The sequence below is a fragment of the Tarenaya hassleriana genome, unplaced genomic scaffold, assembly GCF_000463585.1.
Source record: "Tarenaya hassleriana unplaced genomic scaffold, ASM46358v1 Cleome12, whole genome shotgun sequence".
In the NCBI taxonomy this organism is placed as follows: domain Eukaryota; kingdom Viridiplantae; phylum Streptophyta; class Magnoliopsida; order Brassicales; family Cleomaceae; genus Tarenaya; species Tarenaya hassleriana.
This window is the reverse complement of record NW_010962392.1, coordinates 2,643,628-2,660,183: the sequence shown is the minus strand read 5'-3', so window position 1 is coordinate 2,660,183 and position 16,556 is coordinate 2,643,628. Positions and strand designations below refer to the sequence as shown.

Sequence of the window (16,556 nt, the reverse complement as noted above, 5' to 3'; positions counted from 1 at the left end):
TACACTAACGATCAACCTTAATTCTATATGCTTAAACCTTCCTAGAGAGTGGTTAAAATGGTCAATGAAACACTGATATATAATATGTATGTATGTAGATGTATATGTGTACCATGTACATGAATACATACGTGTACATACATACCATTTTAGGTGGCTATACCTACACATATTAAATAGCGATTTCACCGTTTAAAATTATTTGCTCAGGCGTCTCTCTCTCTCTCTCTCTCTCTCTCTCTCTCTCTCTCTCTGTATATGTATATAAGGTATATATGTGTATATGTACATATATTTGCATATATTCTTCATATCGTTTATTATAACAAAACAATCAAGATAATGACAGACAAAATTGCCAAATCATATTATCTTTCAGAGCGTCGGAATCCTCTTGGTGAGACAGAAGCTATGTTCGTCATCAGAGAAGAAGAATCTTAGTTTACTTAATTAGAACAACGAATAAAGGAAAAGGGTAAACGATGTCGTGAAAATTAGAGGATGACAATTTTTTATGAAGAACTTGCAATGAGAACATAATTTAGCAGATTCCAATAAAAGATTTAAATTGATATTCTGCACAATATATACGTGTGTGTGGACCAACAATAATTAGTTATAGGTATATGCATGCTTTCAAGTCATAGAAATTAACGCACCATTAACATGTTATATCCACATATAGTATATGATAGTATCCCGCTAATCAAACCTTATTTCAAACAATATATATGTGCATTGAAAACGTACCCGAATCATAGTCCCCGTAGAATTTGCTGGTATATTTTGTGACATCAAACTCATAACAACAAAATGGAATAAAATAATTAATTTATAAAAATTCTTCGAACAAAAACCCCTATAGTATTTACTCTTTCTTACGCCACGACAACATGCAATTTTCACAATCTTGATATTGGTACCACTCACTCTATTTCCCCAATTGGGTCTCCCTAATTCTATTTGGATCAACCCTTCAAACCGGCGTGAATTTATTATGGTCATCACTTGGAAACTTTTGCGGAACCAAACAAAACCGATCTGAACCGGTGGGATCCGGCGGCTTTTTGGACATTCTCAAAGAAAACCGACTTCTGGATTTGGTCGCCGTTTCTCAAGCGGTTACCACTCTGGGGATGATCAGACCGGAACCGGTGTAGACGAGTTTCTATGGCTATGATCAATACCTGGATGTCCAATCTTCAGTGTTGGTTTCTCCTGAAAACACCCGGCTCAACCCAAACCGAAACGTACGGCTCAGCTCTTGTCCTGTTCAGATGCCGTGGTGGAGGAACGGGAGAAGCTCCTTGATGATGAAAACAAGATATATCAATTTTCCAATATTCGTGACTATATATATAGATTATTTACATTTTTCCGTATAAAATGTGACATATATCGACCGACGATTTTCTGATTAATTCGCAGGTTGACAAGCCAAGAGGATGTAAATATTTCCGTGGATCATTTGCTAATATAAGGGCAAGTTCATACCTTCACATCATAAGTTCGATCTTAAGTATACATGCAATACACATATACATTGAACAGCTCTTTTGTAATTTTTGTTACTTGGCTCATTTGTTGTTGGTTCATTTTTTTACACGTGTTTTTTTTACAAAAATACTCGTTGTATGATTAGTCAACGTATATGTAGAAATAAGTACATATATATATACAAAAAAAGTACATATATATATATAATAAATGTTTTCAAAATGTATCTATTTATGGGGAAGAGAGTCTTGCGTTTGATGGGCTCGCCAATTTGAGATCATTTTGGAATTATAAATATAAACGCTAATCTCCGGATATAACTATGATCTAAGATTCTAAATCGAATATCTCTTAAATACATAAATAATAATAAATCTCGATCTGTTATTATTATTGTGAAAATTAAAATAAATGAAGTCGACAACGGTGCAGCTCCCATTATTATTGTGAACTTTTTGACCCCCCCACCCCACAACCCAAAAAAAAAAAAAAAAAGACACATAAGACAAAGGATTGTCGACACGCCACGTGTCCTCTCCCACGGGCTTATTTATTTCTGCCGTCCATCTATATCCCTTCTCTCTCCCACCGTACTCTCTCTCCAGTTACCAGATGAACGGAATCTTTTCCGGCGGCGGAGGAGGAAAGAGTCGCGGAGATGCGACGGAGAATCCCGGTGACTCCTCGCCCCCGCAGCATAATCCGCATCCGGCGGCGCAGAGTGCGAATGCCCTTCCGCCGCCGTTCCTGAGCAAGACGTATGACATGGTGGAAGATCCGAAAACGGACGCGGTTGTTTCGTGGAGTCCGACGAACAATAGCTTCATCGTCTGGAATCCGCCGGAGTTCGCGCGTGATCTTCTCCCCAAGTACTTCAAGCACAACAATTTCTCCAGCTTTGTTCGCCAGTTGAACACCTATGTATATCTTCGGATTCCCTCTCTAATTTCGTTTCATCCGAATTAAGTTCTGTCATCCTCTTGTCTCCGAAGGTATTAACTGTTGTGATTTTGGTGGAGTATCTTGCAAACGGATGGGTTGGATTAGGCATGTAGGGCAACGAATTTGAGTAATCGAGTTTGTATTTGATTAAAAGGCCTCAGCCTTTATGTCTCTGAATCCATCTTCGGGGCTGATGAGTTGACCGTTGGAACTCTAGTGGGAGTCCATGGAAATATAACGGAAGGAAGTGGTGTCGGAGTTGTAACATTGGTTTGGAGTTCTGCTGCCGAAACTGTCACGGCTCTGATGTGTCGGAAAATAGCTGAAAGTAGGATGTGCTAAGTTATAGTTCCAACAGGGTTGACCTTGTGTTGGTTTGGGACATACAGCCTTGAAGTGGAACAAGGAGATAGATTGAATGTCAACGGCTCTCAAGGCTTAGATAGATCTACTGGTTGTGCTATTCAACCTCAAGCACTTGTGTTTGTGCGCATAAATGGTAGATGTTATTGCAGATTTCTTCTGGATGCTATTAAGGCTTGTGAACCATGGCAAGAGTGTTGGCAAGACCTAGGTTTATTCGTTGTTTATGTCAGATGGGTTAGAGATGGGGTTTTATCTAAACTTGAGTTTAGGTGCCCTTTTTGCTGTGCTTAGATTGAACATCACTTTTTGTGTTTTGTGTTTGTAATTCACTGCCTTGTCTAGCTTCTCCTTCTCGTACTTGTTGTAAAGATGTTGAGCCTGTTTAGCTCTGGCGAATTGAGAGCTACAGTTTCTGGATGATTTACTGAGATTAACAGTCTCATCTGGTTGGTTATCATTCCTCGCTAACGCTGGTCTTCTCCTCATCATACAGGGTTTCAGGAAAGTGGACCCCGATCGATGGGAATTTGCTAACGAAGGGTTCTTAAGGGGTCAAAAACACCTCTTGAAGACTATAACCCGACGAAAACCTGTTCACGGGCATGGTCCTCCACAGTCTCAGCAGCCACAGGGCCAAAGTTCAACGTCTGTATCGGCATGTGTGGAGGTCGGGAAATTTGGGCTTGAGGAAGAGGTTGAACAGCTTAAAAGAGACAAAAATGTGCTTATGCAAGAACTCGTCAAGTTACGGCAGCAGCAGCAGACAACTGATAACCATCTTCAGACAATGGTTAAACATCTTCAGGTCATGGAGCAGCGACAACAACAGATTATGTCTTTCCTTGCCAAAGCCATGCAGAACCCCACCTTCCTCTCTCACTTTATACAGAAGCCGAACAACAATATGCATGTCACTGAATCCAACAAGAAGCGGAGGCTGAAACAGGACGCCGTTACCGAGCCTAACCATAGCTCGACCGCATCAAATGGACAGATTGTCAAGTATCAGCCTCTAAGAAGTGATCCGACAAAGTCAATGCTATGGAACATCATGAAAACGGATGACAATCTCCACTTCCATGACGGGTTTTCATCAACACATCGGAATCTCTTTCCTGGAAACTCACCTAGCCGGGTCTCAGGGGTCACTCTTCAAGAGGTACTGCCCACAACTTCAGGGCAGGCACCTGCATTTGTATCTGCAACATCCGGTCAGCCTCCATCCTACATATCCACAGTAGCAGGGCAGCCATCGTCCTGCTTGCCTACAACTTCGGGTCAGTCATTATCCTATACACACTCTCCGTCAGAGTTGTCAGTCCCTATTGCCGTTTCTGAAGCCACAGCCACTGAAGAGTTCTCAAGAACTCGATTTCTGGAACAGCTCTCCACTTCAGCTCCCCTGCCAAGTACTACTCTCATGTCTGCAAGTCCCACGATGTCAGAACTGGCGCCAGAGAGCATCAGTGACATTTCTGGGGCATTCTTTGAGCCATGCCCTTTGTTGGATGGCTCGGTGCCAATTCAGTTTGACGTTCCTGAGATGGATGAACTGATGGGTAGCTGTGATTTCTTGGACGAATACTTAATGAAAGACCCGGTTCTTGGAGAGACAGAACTAGCAACAACAGCAGCAGAGGCTGGAAATGACAAGGGTTTGGCGAAAGCTGAGAATGTGGATAGGCTGACAGACCAGATGGGGCTTCTCGCATCGGAAGCCAACAAGTGACCAGAGAACTAATCGTAAACTTGTTTACTTTTGGGTTTATGTCAGTCCATTATATGTTTTTGTATAGTCTGGTTAACTTCGACAAGCGTTTCTGTATATTTAGTGGGGTTGTATAGGTATTCAATGTGCATGTGATAGTGTATTTTAGTCGTGTATAAAGAATACATACATACATATATATACACTTTGTGGACTCATACGAAAACAGTGAACTGGACCTAACCAAACCGGAAGTAGAACTTCGAACAGAAATGGAAATGAGTGATGTTTCGGAGAGAAATCGGTGGCATTTTGGTTAGGACCGGTTCAAACTAGACCAATTGAATCAGTCCACGATCCCATCTCTATCTCTCTGCTCATATTTTGAGATTTCGATACTCCTCCGTCTCGTTCGCGATACGATCGATCCATGGAAACCCAACGGAAAAGGTTAATCATAACGTTGATTTTCTTATGCTACGCGGCTTCATGCTTGGATTTTTCATCATCATCATCTTCTGATCAGGTTAGATATCTTCCACTCTTGAATTTTCTTAATTTCCAAGTGCAGTTTGTCTAAACGATGAACTCTTATGGCTTACTTGTTGATTTCAGTTCTGGGTTTTGTCAAAAATTGGTCCTTCTCGGTTTAATCTGTAAGAAACTGGATAAAAAAAGCAGGAAAAAAACGAACAAGTATGAATCGATGGGAAATAAGAAAAAAGTTTAGATTTTTACCATCTGATTGAAGCTCCACCTATAACAATGTCGAAATTCGGATTCCATCTAATCTGGGTTCGCGTTTTCATTCCCACATTGCTCCTTCCCAGTGGGATTTTTAGAGCTTTCTGGATTTGACCCGCGAATCCTTTGTTCCGAAACGTGATTTGAATTCTGGGTTTGATTTGATTTGCCTAAACCACGACCCGTTTCTCAACTTTCTTTGATTGGAAGCTGCATTTTCTTTGATTGTATTAAAATTTTCAGGTTGGGGCATACGGAGATTCTGATAAAGTGGTCGGATCCAATGGAATCCAATCTTTCTGCACTTCCGACAGATACATTATGCAATCTTATTTCTCTACCCACACTTCACTGGACGATTCAGAGTTTAGAGATTTTCTGCTGAAAGAAAGTTCTTGTGGGATCCCGACCAAAGATCCAACCTTTGCTCCGACAATATCTCTCCTACACAGAAACATAGCAGGCGAAGGTTCACATCGCCACCTTCTCACATCCGTCAGTCTTCTTCTTCTTCCTCCTCAGTTTCATGAACTTGTGATCATTGAAAGATTGCCTTTGGGAGTCTTTGCTGATCCTTTTGAGCTTCAGAATCTTCGGCAACGCAAAGGTAGAAGAAAAGATTTAGGCCTCTCTTTTTTTCTGACAGATGATGATCAGATTTGACAAATCCTGAAACTTTGGCAGTTTTCAGAGAAATGGCAGTGTTTGGAGACACTAATCTTGAGCTGCCATCGTTCAGATCGAACCGGTCTGTTGTTGAGATTCATGTTGAACTCGATCGCAACGATCATGGAAATTCCGAAATCGGGTTAATGCTTCCTCTCCATGCTCGGTATCAGGTACGTAATTTTCAACGCGCTACATGCTCGGTATCTGGAATGGTATTGCTCATGAATTTGTTTCGGTTTGACGAAAACCTCAGCCTCTGGAAGAGAGTGGATACTCGAGAATTGAGTTTGGAGATCCAGACGTGTTGGTCTGCAGGGGACAGGACACAAACCGGCGGAGCAGACAAACCAGATGTCTGGTTTTGAGTGTTGGCAGATCGGAAATCGGGTCCGTTGTATGGGAAATACCTGCCGGAATCAGATATCATACGGAGATTGTCTCCGTCGTTACTTTTGCGGCCGCTGTTCTGTCGGCCATTGCCATTGTCATGGCCTCTGCTTTCAGCTCAAAGGTTTGATAGAACTCAGTAAATACTAAAAAAAGAAGTCTTGATCATGTTTGTTTCAGAGAGAGATACCCTCTGATTCATTGCAATTCCTTTTTGGTCCACCTTGTGCTGATTACTATATATATATATAGATAGATATATAGATGTATATATAACATCACAATGCACATGGGGAAGAGGATTAAAGGCAGCTGATTTCTTCTTCTCCATTATCAATTCCAAGTCTTAAGAAAGAAAACAATTACAGAAACACGCTCTCCTGGCACCCCAAACCAAAAACTTGACCCTGTCTCTTTCCATGAGAAACCACACATCTTAATATATATATACACACACACATACTCGACAAGAGAGCCGAAACGAATACCCAACAGGCAAAACAGGAAAGACCATGCCCGTGAAATCACACTCGGTCGGAGTGAGAACATACCAGACGGTATGCTCTTTGGTTGGCGAACTCAACCAAGAACTTGTTGTTGCCAACTCCACTCATGTTCTTTTAAAGTCTCGCGTCTTTAGAAATCAAGCGGCCAGTACTATGATCACGATCACGAGGACGATCCCAAATATCACCAAGAGCAAGCACGTCTGCATGGACACAAACAAACAAACAAAACCCCACTGGATCCAATAGTTCCTTAGAATGGTTGATGTTAAGGCAGGAAAAGCTTGAGTTTTTTTTTTACCAGAGATGAATTTGATCTTTGTGTTTTTGAGGCTTTTGCGAGATGGGTTTTTCCTTGTGATGTTGCAGCTTGCGAATTCTCGATGTGTGTCCCAATATCATCTGCCAAAAAAGGGTGTAATTGTTGATTAAGGACATAACCCGTAGTGAAGGGAACTGAGTTTTAAATAACGTACCGATCATGGCTCCTTGGTCGTGGACTAACACCGCAAGGTCTTTAAAGATTTCGTTAACTTCACCTATTTGCTGCTGGATTTCGTGTATTCCCTGCTCTCTTTCCTCAATTACAGCCTCGTTGAATGCGATCTCGTTGTCCAACAGTAAGACTTCCTGTCTGTGGTCGTGACAAAAAAAGGGTGAAAGTTAAGTCATGTCTGAAAAGATCAGAATCTAAACACTTGTATCATAAACCCGGTTTGCTTGTAGCTTCCATGACAAATGAAAGACATATCATATCATATCATAGCATAGCGTTGGATAAAAGATTATTCAGCGAAGAACTGACCTTCTTGATTCCACAAGAAGAGCGCGTTGCTCTGGAGTCTTATCTGAACTCACATTTACCTCGCTGGCTGTGTAGCTGCAAACCAAACCCAACAGAAAAAATTGATAACAACACTAGGACCATAACTCAAAACGGGACAACAATATTTGGCAATCGCAGTTAACCAAAAGTAAACCGGGTTGATTTTGCAAACAAAGTTGATAACTTTATATTTCAGATTTTAGTAATTTAGAGTTGAACCAATAGACATAATCAAGATAACATAAGCAGTCTTTGACTTGTAGGATGATTGTTTACCTAGACGGAAGGACTGCTTGAGGAACAAAAGGAGTATATGCGGTTTCCCTTTCAGCTGAGAGACGCTGAGCCTTCTGGAACTCTTTCAGTACAGCTTGAAAGTCCTTTGCAAGCTTAGCATCCGCAATCTTCTTGTTTGGCTGCATCATCATACAATCATAACCTATACGTTCATCACAGAAACATGAAAATTAAGGAATCTCAACAAGAACTTTCCTGTCAAACACTCACATTTACACCAGCTTGATGATCTGCTTCACTGGCTTCTTTCAGTTTAGCTGAGGTGTTCTTCACGAGTTGTCCAATATGCAACCTCGTCTTGTGTCTGCTCAAGAAGCAACACAACTCCCAAGAGATTCAGTTTGAAGATAAAGAGATGCAGATCACACAACGAATACAAGAAATGATACACAGATTGTTATCAGGACAAAACACGTTTCTGGACAAAAATCTTCATGCTTTACTCCTGTAACAAGGCAATTCCAGGGTAACAAGCGAAACCCCTATAGACCCAGAACAGTTTCAGATTCGGGGGCCACATAAACCTTTGTGATCCACTGAATTCCAACAAAATTGATCAAATTTTCACCTACGTAAGCCCTAAGCGACCAACAGTTCCGACAAACTGATGAAAAGACAAGAACTTACAGCTTCTCCCGGAGCTCGGGCGTGTCCTTAGGAGTGCCGAGGGTGTTGACAAGTCGCTGAAAGGTCGAGACTGCGGTGTTAATCTGAAAAATGCCGGAGGCGACGGCCTGAGTCGGGTCCTGTCGACCTCCATTGATCCTCGACGAAGCCAACGGCCTTCCTGCCTCCAAATCCTGAAAACTCATCTTCCTCTTTTCCCTTGGATTCTCTTTCCTCCGTGATCCTCGAACTTCCTCGGAAAGAGCACCTAGATACGAAAAGATCGCTGATTCTCCTTCTCTTTTTCCCGGGAAAGTGATGGAAAATCGAAATTCGATCTACAGTAACGAAGATCGAGGGGGAGAGGAATATCCCGATTGCCGATGGATTGAGAAAAGCTACGGACAAGGCGTGAGGAGAGAGAGAGAGGAGAGAGAGAGAGAGGGGTTGAAATGCGTGAAGCCCGCTTGGAGAGAGAAAAGCCACCACTTTGAATATATCTTCCCTTCTTCACCATTTTTGTACAATCGCCCCCTCATGTTCCTCAAAAAATACCGAAACAAGATTAATTGTTTGAAATGTTACAAATATATCCTCCATGAACCTTACATATAAACAGGGCTGACATTGTGAGATTTCCAAATATTAGGCTAAAATTATAATTTTCAAAAAAAGTTTTCTTGTGTTGGCTAGAAGATCCTCCAAATCTGAAGCGCGTGTATCTTACTCCCCATGCGGAGGACAAGTCCTTAACAGTGCCGCCGGCTTAGGACACTTGGCTTGTTTATATCCTGTGAAGATGTGATTATGTCACGTTGTTTGCACATCAAAAGCAAATGGGGATTTAATTGAATTACTTGATTTAAGACTATATATTATAATTAGTTGGGGTGAGACTTGGTACGCAAAAAGAAGGTACTTGGCCTTTGTACAGTTTTCGGGCACATATACGTATATTATCATTAGTCAATATTCATAATTTAACATTCATATCATATAATTAAATCTAAATAAAAATACGTCGTGATTTTTTGGATTTTCAATTCAAATTGTTAGCCTTCTTCACGTAGGGGAGAATCTTTCCCCGACAAAGGAGAACTATGGGCACGACGCTTACGAAATGGCACGTGAGAAGTCGCCGGCGAGAAAATCTACTGACAATCGCACGTGCCACCCGAAAACCCCTCTTCCATTTTCCACTCATATAAAATGGTTCACTTTTTTCCCCTCTCTCTCTCTCTGCAAATCCGCGGCCAAAGATTTTCATCTTATTTTTCCTTTCAAATTTCGAAAATTTGTGGAAGAACTAGCTTCCGTCCAATCCGTGCCAACGATTCTTCGCCATGTCTGTGAGTACATTCCGTATCTTCTTCGTCTTCGCCTCTCTGTCCGTATGAATTTGTTTGCTTTTGATTTCATTGGAATCGCTGCTTCTGCTGTTGATTTTATTTCCCGATGTGAATAGATCTGGTCATTAGGATTCCTGCGATGTCAGATTTGTGCGATAATCGCATGTTTGCCTCTGTCTTGACTTGGATTCGTTTGTTTCATTGAGCGTTAAAAGATTTTCGGTTCTTGTTTACTGTGAAACGTCTGGTTCCGAGGCGAAAGAACCATTTGGTTCGAAACTATTCTCGTTTCGAAGTTTTTCATCTCGATGAGTCCGTGATTCTTGCGAGAGGATTGGTTTTCTGACGAAGAATCGCTTCTCCGAGACCTATCCTTTTCGGATTTTGTTTTTGATCTTTCCGTTTCGTTGATCAAAATCTGAAGGTTTTGGTCCAGTTCCCTGAAAAGCTGAAGTAGCTCCTGGAATTTCAAGTTAAATATTTTCGATCGATTTTACAATGCCACTGGGCTTCTTTGTGAGGACTTTCAGACCTCATTAGTTGTGATATTGATCTTACGAGGGGGGACGAAATCCAGGAATATATAGACTTGTAAAGACCCTCTATCCAAAGGTCGAGTACGGTACGAAGAAGCCCATTTCCTTGAAAGGCAGTTTAACGCAATGATAAGCCCCGCCTATTTACTTGCATAGTTGAAAGTCAAATGACTGAAAATTTAGGGAACCTGTTTTAGTTAGCTTTAGAATGTCATTGTCCAATTGTCTATAGCTTCTGGGTAAAAGCAAACGGGAATGATGGTTGAATCATCATTCTGCCGATTTAAGCTGAGACAGAACTTGAACTGTCAAGTGAATCAACAATGGAATTGGATTCCCATCTCCCGGTTTCCTGACCAAATATCCACTTTCGTCCTTGTTTTGGAGATATCAGTCTTGCTGAATCTCTAATTCTATAATGTCCGAACATTATGTTAAAGCTAATAAGGTTGGTATATGGACTATAATTTTTCACGGGATTACTTTTCTTCGCAGATGACTACAGTCAAAGTTAGCAATGTTTCTCTAGGAGCGACGGATCGGGACCTCAAGGAATTCTTTTCCTTCTCTGGTGATATTGTTTACCTCGAGACACAGAGGTAAATCCGGTTCCTCTGAAGTCTTGATTTTTATGTCTTAAGCTGTTAGATCCTAAATTCTGGATTCTTCATATATCTGCAGCGAGAGTGAACGATCTAAGGTGGCATATGTCACCTTCAACGATCTACAAGGAGCTGAGACTGCAGTTCTCCTTTCGGTATTTCATTTGTCACCTGTTTCAAACCCTATATAATTATGCCATCTTTCAAGTAACAAGTTTCCGTGTCCATTCTATCTTAATATTTATAACCCATAAAATCTTAATTACAGCAGTTCCTGGATAAATTTCTTTCAGGGAGCAACCATTGTTGATTCTCCAGTTGCGGTAACTATGGCCCCGGATTATCAGCTACCTCCTGATGCTTTAGCTACCTCTGTAAGCCCATCAACCTTAATCAGGTCCCTTGCAGAGATTCATCAGGTGATTGATTGATTGATTTGTCTATTCCCAAATGACTCACAGGAAGCAAAAGACCAAAAATCTCCGGGGGCAGCTGAATCTGCACTGAGAAAGGCGGAAGACGTGGTAAGCAGCATGCTTGCAAAGGGCTTTGTTCTGGGCAAAGACGCTGTAGCTAAAGCAAAGAACTTAGACGAGAAGCACCAGCTGACATCAACTGCCTCAGCCAAAGTTGCGTCCCTAGACAAGAAAATCGGGTTCACTGAGAAGATAAACGCGGGAACAGCTGTTGTGAGCGACAAGGTAAGAGAAGTCGACCAGAAATTCCAGGTGACGGAGAAAACAAAATCGGCAATAGCGGCGGCGGAGCAGACAGTGAGCAATGCAGGGTCGGCCATAATGAAGAACAGGTATGTACTGACAGGGGCGACATGGGTGACAGGGGCTTTCAGCAAAGTGGCTAAAGCAGCGGAGGAGGTCGGGCAGAAGGCGAAAGAGAAGGCGGGAATGGCTGAGGAAGAGGATAAGAGGAAAGTGGTCGATGATTTCGCCAGAGTTCATCTCGCAGAAGAATCCGACCACAAATCAGATTCGACAAATCCTCCTAAAGAAAAGATAGAACATCAAGAGCGGCTGCCTCCTCAGCCTGCGGCGGCTCCATCTCAACCGTGAGACCTGTAAGTTTTTAAGAGTTGTCACAATTGTCGGGATGTTTGAAAAATTAAGACAGACTTTAGGACAAAGTTTATTTTATATATATATATACACATATTTATATTCTTGCATCATCGGATTTCATGTGGATTCGCCTTTATTTTGTCTTCAAAACCCTTTCTCGCCAACTTCATGTTGTTTCACTCATTTTAAAATGGTGAAAGGAGGAGACTTGCTGCTAGCTGCATATACAGCATATGATATATTTTCATCTCTTATCTCTCTGTTAAAAAGCTTTTAATGTGCGAGAAATGTATGGCGATGAATCAAATTATGGTCAATATAATGCGGTTTGGTTAATTATAGTTTACATTAATGAACCAAAAAAAACACGAGTGGCTGGTGAATTACGTATGTGCCTTCCGTTTTCCTCAGAAAAGACGCGGAATGGGTAAAAGCGTCATTTCAGTTGCCGACAATAAAGTGCCAGCTGATCCACCATTGTTTTGTTTTTAACTTTCAATAAATCGTAATCCGTAAGAAATTCGCTACTAATAAATGAAGAAATTAATTTATCTTCTTTATTTTGTATTAAATCGTTATAAAAAAAACTAAATATATGATATTCCATCTTTTGGGTGAGGGTGAATTTCCCGACGTACCATCTGCACACTGTTATTCTAAGAATGTTCTAGTCGGTATAGTTGTGGATGATGCCGTTGATTAGGATAATATTTGACAGCTTAACTATGTAAATAATAATATCATATTTTCTTTAAACAACCAATGTAGATGCTATATATATATATATATATATATAAACGCGTTCAGAAAGACAATTGTTTTTGTGAAGTGCGTATCGAGTCCTCACCTTCACTCCGTCACTCGTACGTGCAAAAAACGAAACGAACATCGGAGTTTTTATGAATTCGGTTACCGAGATAAATCTCGGGCCTACATCTCGGTCGGACGGTACCGGCGAATCCACTAGAAAGAACGGAAACAACCGAGACGAGGAAAACACACGGTGGCTCTCCACACAAGGTCGGAGGCTCACCGAGAAACACCAAGAGACATGATACGAGACACTTACCGACCTACTCCGCGACTCACCTTTGGTGACCGCCACCGGTCCAAGCTTTTCCATCGTCGGGAAACTCCTCCTCCGTCGCGATCTTCCTCTCTTCCTCACGATCGCCTTTCTCCTCTCCACCTCGAGCACCGTGCCTCTCTCCGTGTCAAGTCCCGAAACCCATTAGGGTTTCTTTAACCCTTTGTCGAAACGCTGCGTTTCGATTAAAACCGAAACCTCCTTCCGAAACGGAAGGTTCTCTTTTCCGCCAATGGGTCTTAAGGCCCAACAATCTCCACCTTGGTGGAGAAAGAGAATCGGAAATAATAATAAAAATAAACGCTAGTGGTTCGCCGTTTCCAGCACCGATCGACTTTCGTCGGAATTTAAAGCGTAACTTACCTGACTTACCTCACTTACCTGATGTACCGGAGTTTGTCATGTATCGCTGCCTTTGAACCTGATGAAACTCCCGTCGATGACTTCTCATGGCCTCGTCGCCTTATCCCGCCACCGACCTGCTTATCCTACCATGCGTCACCCGACCGGCGAACGCTACCCTCGGTTGTATGACTCTCTAGACCGTCTAACTTAACCTCCTAGTAAAGTCTAAGACTTTACCCGCTAGCTAACCCGAAGATTATACCCGACATTTATCCGTCTCTTAAGTCTAACCCGACTTCTCCCGAGACTAACATGAGTCATACTACCGAAACCCGCTAGATACCTAGCCCGGATCCCCGTGAAGTCTACACTACCTATAGGTATATGATTTCTACCCTCGGACTCTAACATGCCAACCTACCCGAGGAAGCTCCACCTAAATGTGGAGACCTCACCTCCTGACCTACCACCGAGAACCGAAGCAACTTCGGTTTACTCATCCGAGGTTAATCCGTCCTTCTACCTCGGACTCTCCCTACCTCGTCATCCGGGATCTACAAATCCTCCATGTAGTATCCCTACCTACCCGCGGAACCACTCACTCCACCTGGTTCTTGGCCTTCTCCTGCACCCGATTTCTCGGGTTTGCCCGAGACTCATAGTCCTTCCATCATACCCCTTTTGGGGTATACCGAACCAGTGGCGGACGCAGAAAATTTTATCGATGGGGGCAACAAAATAATAGTAATAAAAATATAAATATATATTATAAAATTTTATCTAAAAATATTTAGGTTCAACAAATAAATTCTATGATTTTTTATTTTTTAAAATATATTTATATAACTCCATTTATAATTGTTTGAATTATATTTTTGATAAAATAAACTAGACAATGACTCAAAAATTAAAAATTTAATGTATTATGGGTTAGATTTTTTTAGTAAATTATCGGTTGAACTTTCTACTAAATCAAATAAAAATTCAATAAATATATATACAGATAAATTTATAAGTATAATAAACATATAAAAACAAATAAATAAAAAATAACAAAGATTATTTAAATTTACAATTTTTACAAATATTTCTTCTTTTGTTTTAGTTTTTATTTTATTATAATTAAATTGACAATATTTTTTATTTGTCTAAAAAAAGTAAAAAACTTGAAAATAGAAAATAACAAAAAAACAATAGACTAATTTTTTTATTAACTAACATCACAAAATATATGAAAAAAATCAAATTAGTGGGGTCCGTGAAAAATTTTTAGCGGGGGCATTAATACATTTTTTAAAAATTTTATTAAATTTTATAACTAATATTTTTAAAAAGAAAAAACAATGGGGGCCAGTGCCCCCACTCATCTCCACGTAGGTCCGCCACTGTACCGAACTAGAAAATCTAACTCCATCATCTTAAGACGATATAATCAGAGTCTAAAATCGACTCTACCCGGAAGAGACTTAACCGACCCAGAAGTGATGTATAATTTTATTTTCATTTGTCTAGTATGTTAAATATGCTCTTAAAATGGTGTATAAATGTCTCTCTTTTAATATCATAGGGAGAGAAAAAAAATGATAATAACAAAAAATATTTATTAGTTTGAATCAATATTCTAAAAATTGTAAAATGCAATGTCTAGACGTTCCAAAAAAAATCATAATAAAAAAAAGAAAAGAAAAATGAAACGCTGCATGGATTTTGAACACTCGGATGATGACAAACGCGGCGTTAAGAAAAACAGTCCGTTGCAAACGCAGTCGCCATTCAGCGTTTCGATGATAATCGAATAGAATGGAGACATCCTCCTACAGGCTACAGTTACTCTCGTATATATTAAAACAGTGGGTTTTCCTTTCACCTAGAAACCAATTTGAGATAAGTTAGGTTCCGTAATCAATTAATTATTCAATTAAATTATAAAGAATATATAATAACGCTAATCGTTACGTCTAGTTTTAAATGTAATCAAGAAACTTCCCCTTGCGACAACCTTATATAAATACAGCATCTCCCAACTTCAAATACCATCACAACAAAAAACAATAAATCATCAACAAAAAAAAACATTTTTTTTATCAATTAATTTTCTCCAAATAACCATGAAGACCATTGCTCTCCTTCTGATCGCTGTGATCATCTCCTCATCATGTGAGTTCTTTCATATTCTAATTTCTCATCATTCATATACATATACACACGCACGCGCGCGCGCGTATATATGTGTATATATACGGTACGAGACTGATCGTATTATGTAATTTGAAAAAGGGATGCCGAGTACGGAGGCGGTGAACCGTCGGAGAGTGGCAATGCCACGTCGGCAGGGGCCGATGGGACAAGGCGCGATGGGGTTCTGCTATGACTGCGCCATGCACTGCATCTTTCAAAAGGGCGTGATCCTTCATTCCTGCCATATGTATGTCTGCCGCTGCAGGCCCGACACCATCGACATGACCCGTTGACTTCCTCCTCTTTCATAAAATAATCGATATTAATAATTCTATCAATAAGATTACGTTATTTCTTGTCCTTGTGCCATGTATTAACATCATCTCTCGTTCGCTCGGTTATCTATTCTCTTACATAATCGCGTTTTTAATCGAATCTATTATTTCAGATTTTTTTTTTATTATAAAATCGCATTGCCTTCTCTAATACTTCCTATATTCCCACAGGCCACACTAAAAGTATAAAAAAAACTACGTTTTTATTTTTAGTGAAATCGCTATTTCATTATTCTACGTACATAATTTTTTTTTTTAAAAAAAAAACGTCATCCCCGTCCGATTTTCAGTGGCAAAACTAGAGAATATAGAAAGAGAGAATATTAGCTCCACTAAAAATCTTGTGTTACTATTTTATATGTTCCATTGTATCAAATCATTTTCACGTTTGCGATACGAGCGATTGAAGCCCAACGAGCCTAAATGACATCGATGGCTTGCAGGCCCAATTGAATATATATATATATATATATATAACCTACCCGAGGAAGCTCCACCTA

The 16,556-nt window shown here is 40.4% G+C and overlaps 4 protein-coding genes and 1 long non-coding RNA gene across 6 annotated transcripts; 4 read left to right on the top strand and 1 right to left on the bottom strand.

Moving 5' to 3' along the window:
- The first annotated feature begins 2,069 nt into the window (after nt 1-2,069).
- On the top strand, nt 2,070-4,712 carry LOC104806697 (heat stress transcription factor A-1a). Its single transcript, XM_010531716.1, has 2 exons — nt 2,070-2,418; nt 3,299-4,712. Exons 1-2 carry the CDS (start codon nt 2,110-2,112, stop codon nt 4,532-4,534), a joined length of 1,545 nt encoding a protein of 514 aa, XP_010530018.1. The 5' UTR covers nt 2,070-2,109; the 3' UTR covers nt 4,535-4,712.
- A 118-nt stretch (nt 4,713-4,830) lies between these two features.
- LOC104806696 (phosphatidylinositol-glycan biosynthesis class X protein) lies at nt 4,831-6,535 on the top strand. The gene is made up of 4 exons (XM_010531715.2): nt 4,831-5,039; nt 5,501-5,864; nt 5,942-6,096; nt 6,180-6,535. The coding sequence occupies exons 1-4, from the start codon at nt 4,944-4,946 to the stop codon at nt 6,441-6,443; spliced, it is 879 nt and encodes a 292-aa protein (XP_010530017.1). The 5' UTR covers nt 4,831-4,943; the 3' UTR covers nt 6,444-6,535.
- A 76-nt stretch (nt 6,536-6,611) lies between these two features.
- On the bottom strand, nt 6,612-9,029 carry LOC104806695 (syntaxin-22). Of its 2 annotated transcripts, none has more exons than XM_010531712.1 (7): nt 8,570-9,029; nt 8,153-8,246; nt 7,922-8,061; nt 7,625-7,699; nt 7,296-7,453; nt 7,121-7,221; nt 6,612-7,055 (listed from the first exon to the last, which is right to left on the bottom strand). In XM_010531712.1, the coding sequence occupies exons 1-7, from the start codon at nt 8,752-8,754 to the stop codon at nt 6,957-6,959; spliced, it is 852 nt and encodes a 283-aa protein (XP_010530014.1). In that variant the 5' UTR covers nt 8,755-9,029; the 3' UTR covers nt 6,612-6,956. The 2 variants fall into 2 exon arrangements, with proteins under 2 accessions (XP_010530014.1, XP_010530016.1); XM_010531714.2 differs by having other exon boundaries at nt 6,612-7,022; nt 8,570-9,027.
- A 751-nt stretch (nt 9,030-9,780) lies between these two features.
- Nucleotides 9,781-12,247, top strand: LOC104806694 (binding partner of ACD11 1). Its single transcript, XM_010531711.2, has 5 exons — nt 9,781-9,897; nt 10,929-11,032; nt 11,115-11,190; nt 11,329-11,409; nt 11,497-12,247. Exons 1-5 carry the CDS (start codon nt 9,892-9,894, stop codon nt 12,103-12,105), a joined length of 876 nt encoding a protein of 291 aa, XP_010530013.1. The 5' UTR covers nt 9,781-9,891; the 3' UTR covers nt 12,106-12,247.
- A 3,318-nt stretch (nt 12,248-15,565) lies between these two features.
- Nucleotides 15,566-16,180, top strand: LOC104806693. Its single transcript, XR_770648.1, has 2 exons — nt 15,566-15,700; nt 15,821-16,180. It is a non-coding gene; the product is annotated as an uncharacterized LOC104806693 (long non-coding RNA).
- The last annotated feature ends 376 nt before the right edge of the window (nt 16,181-16,556 follow it).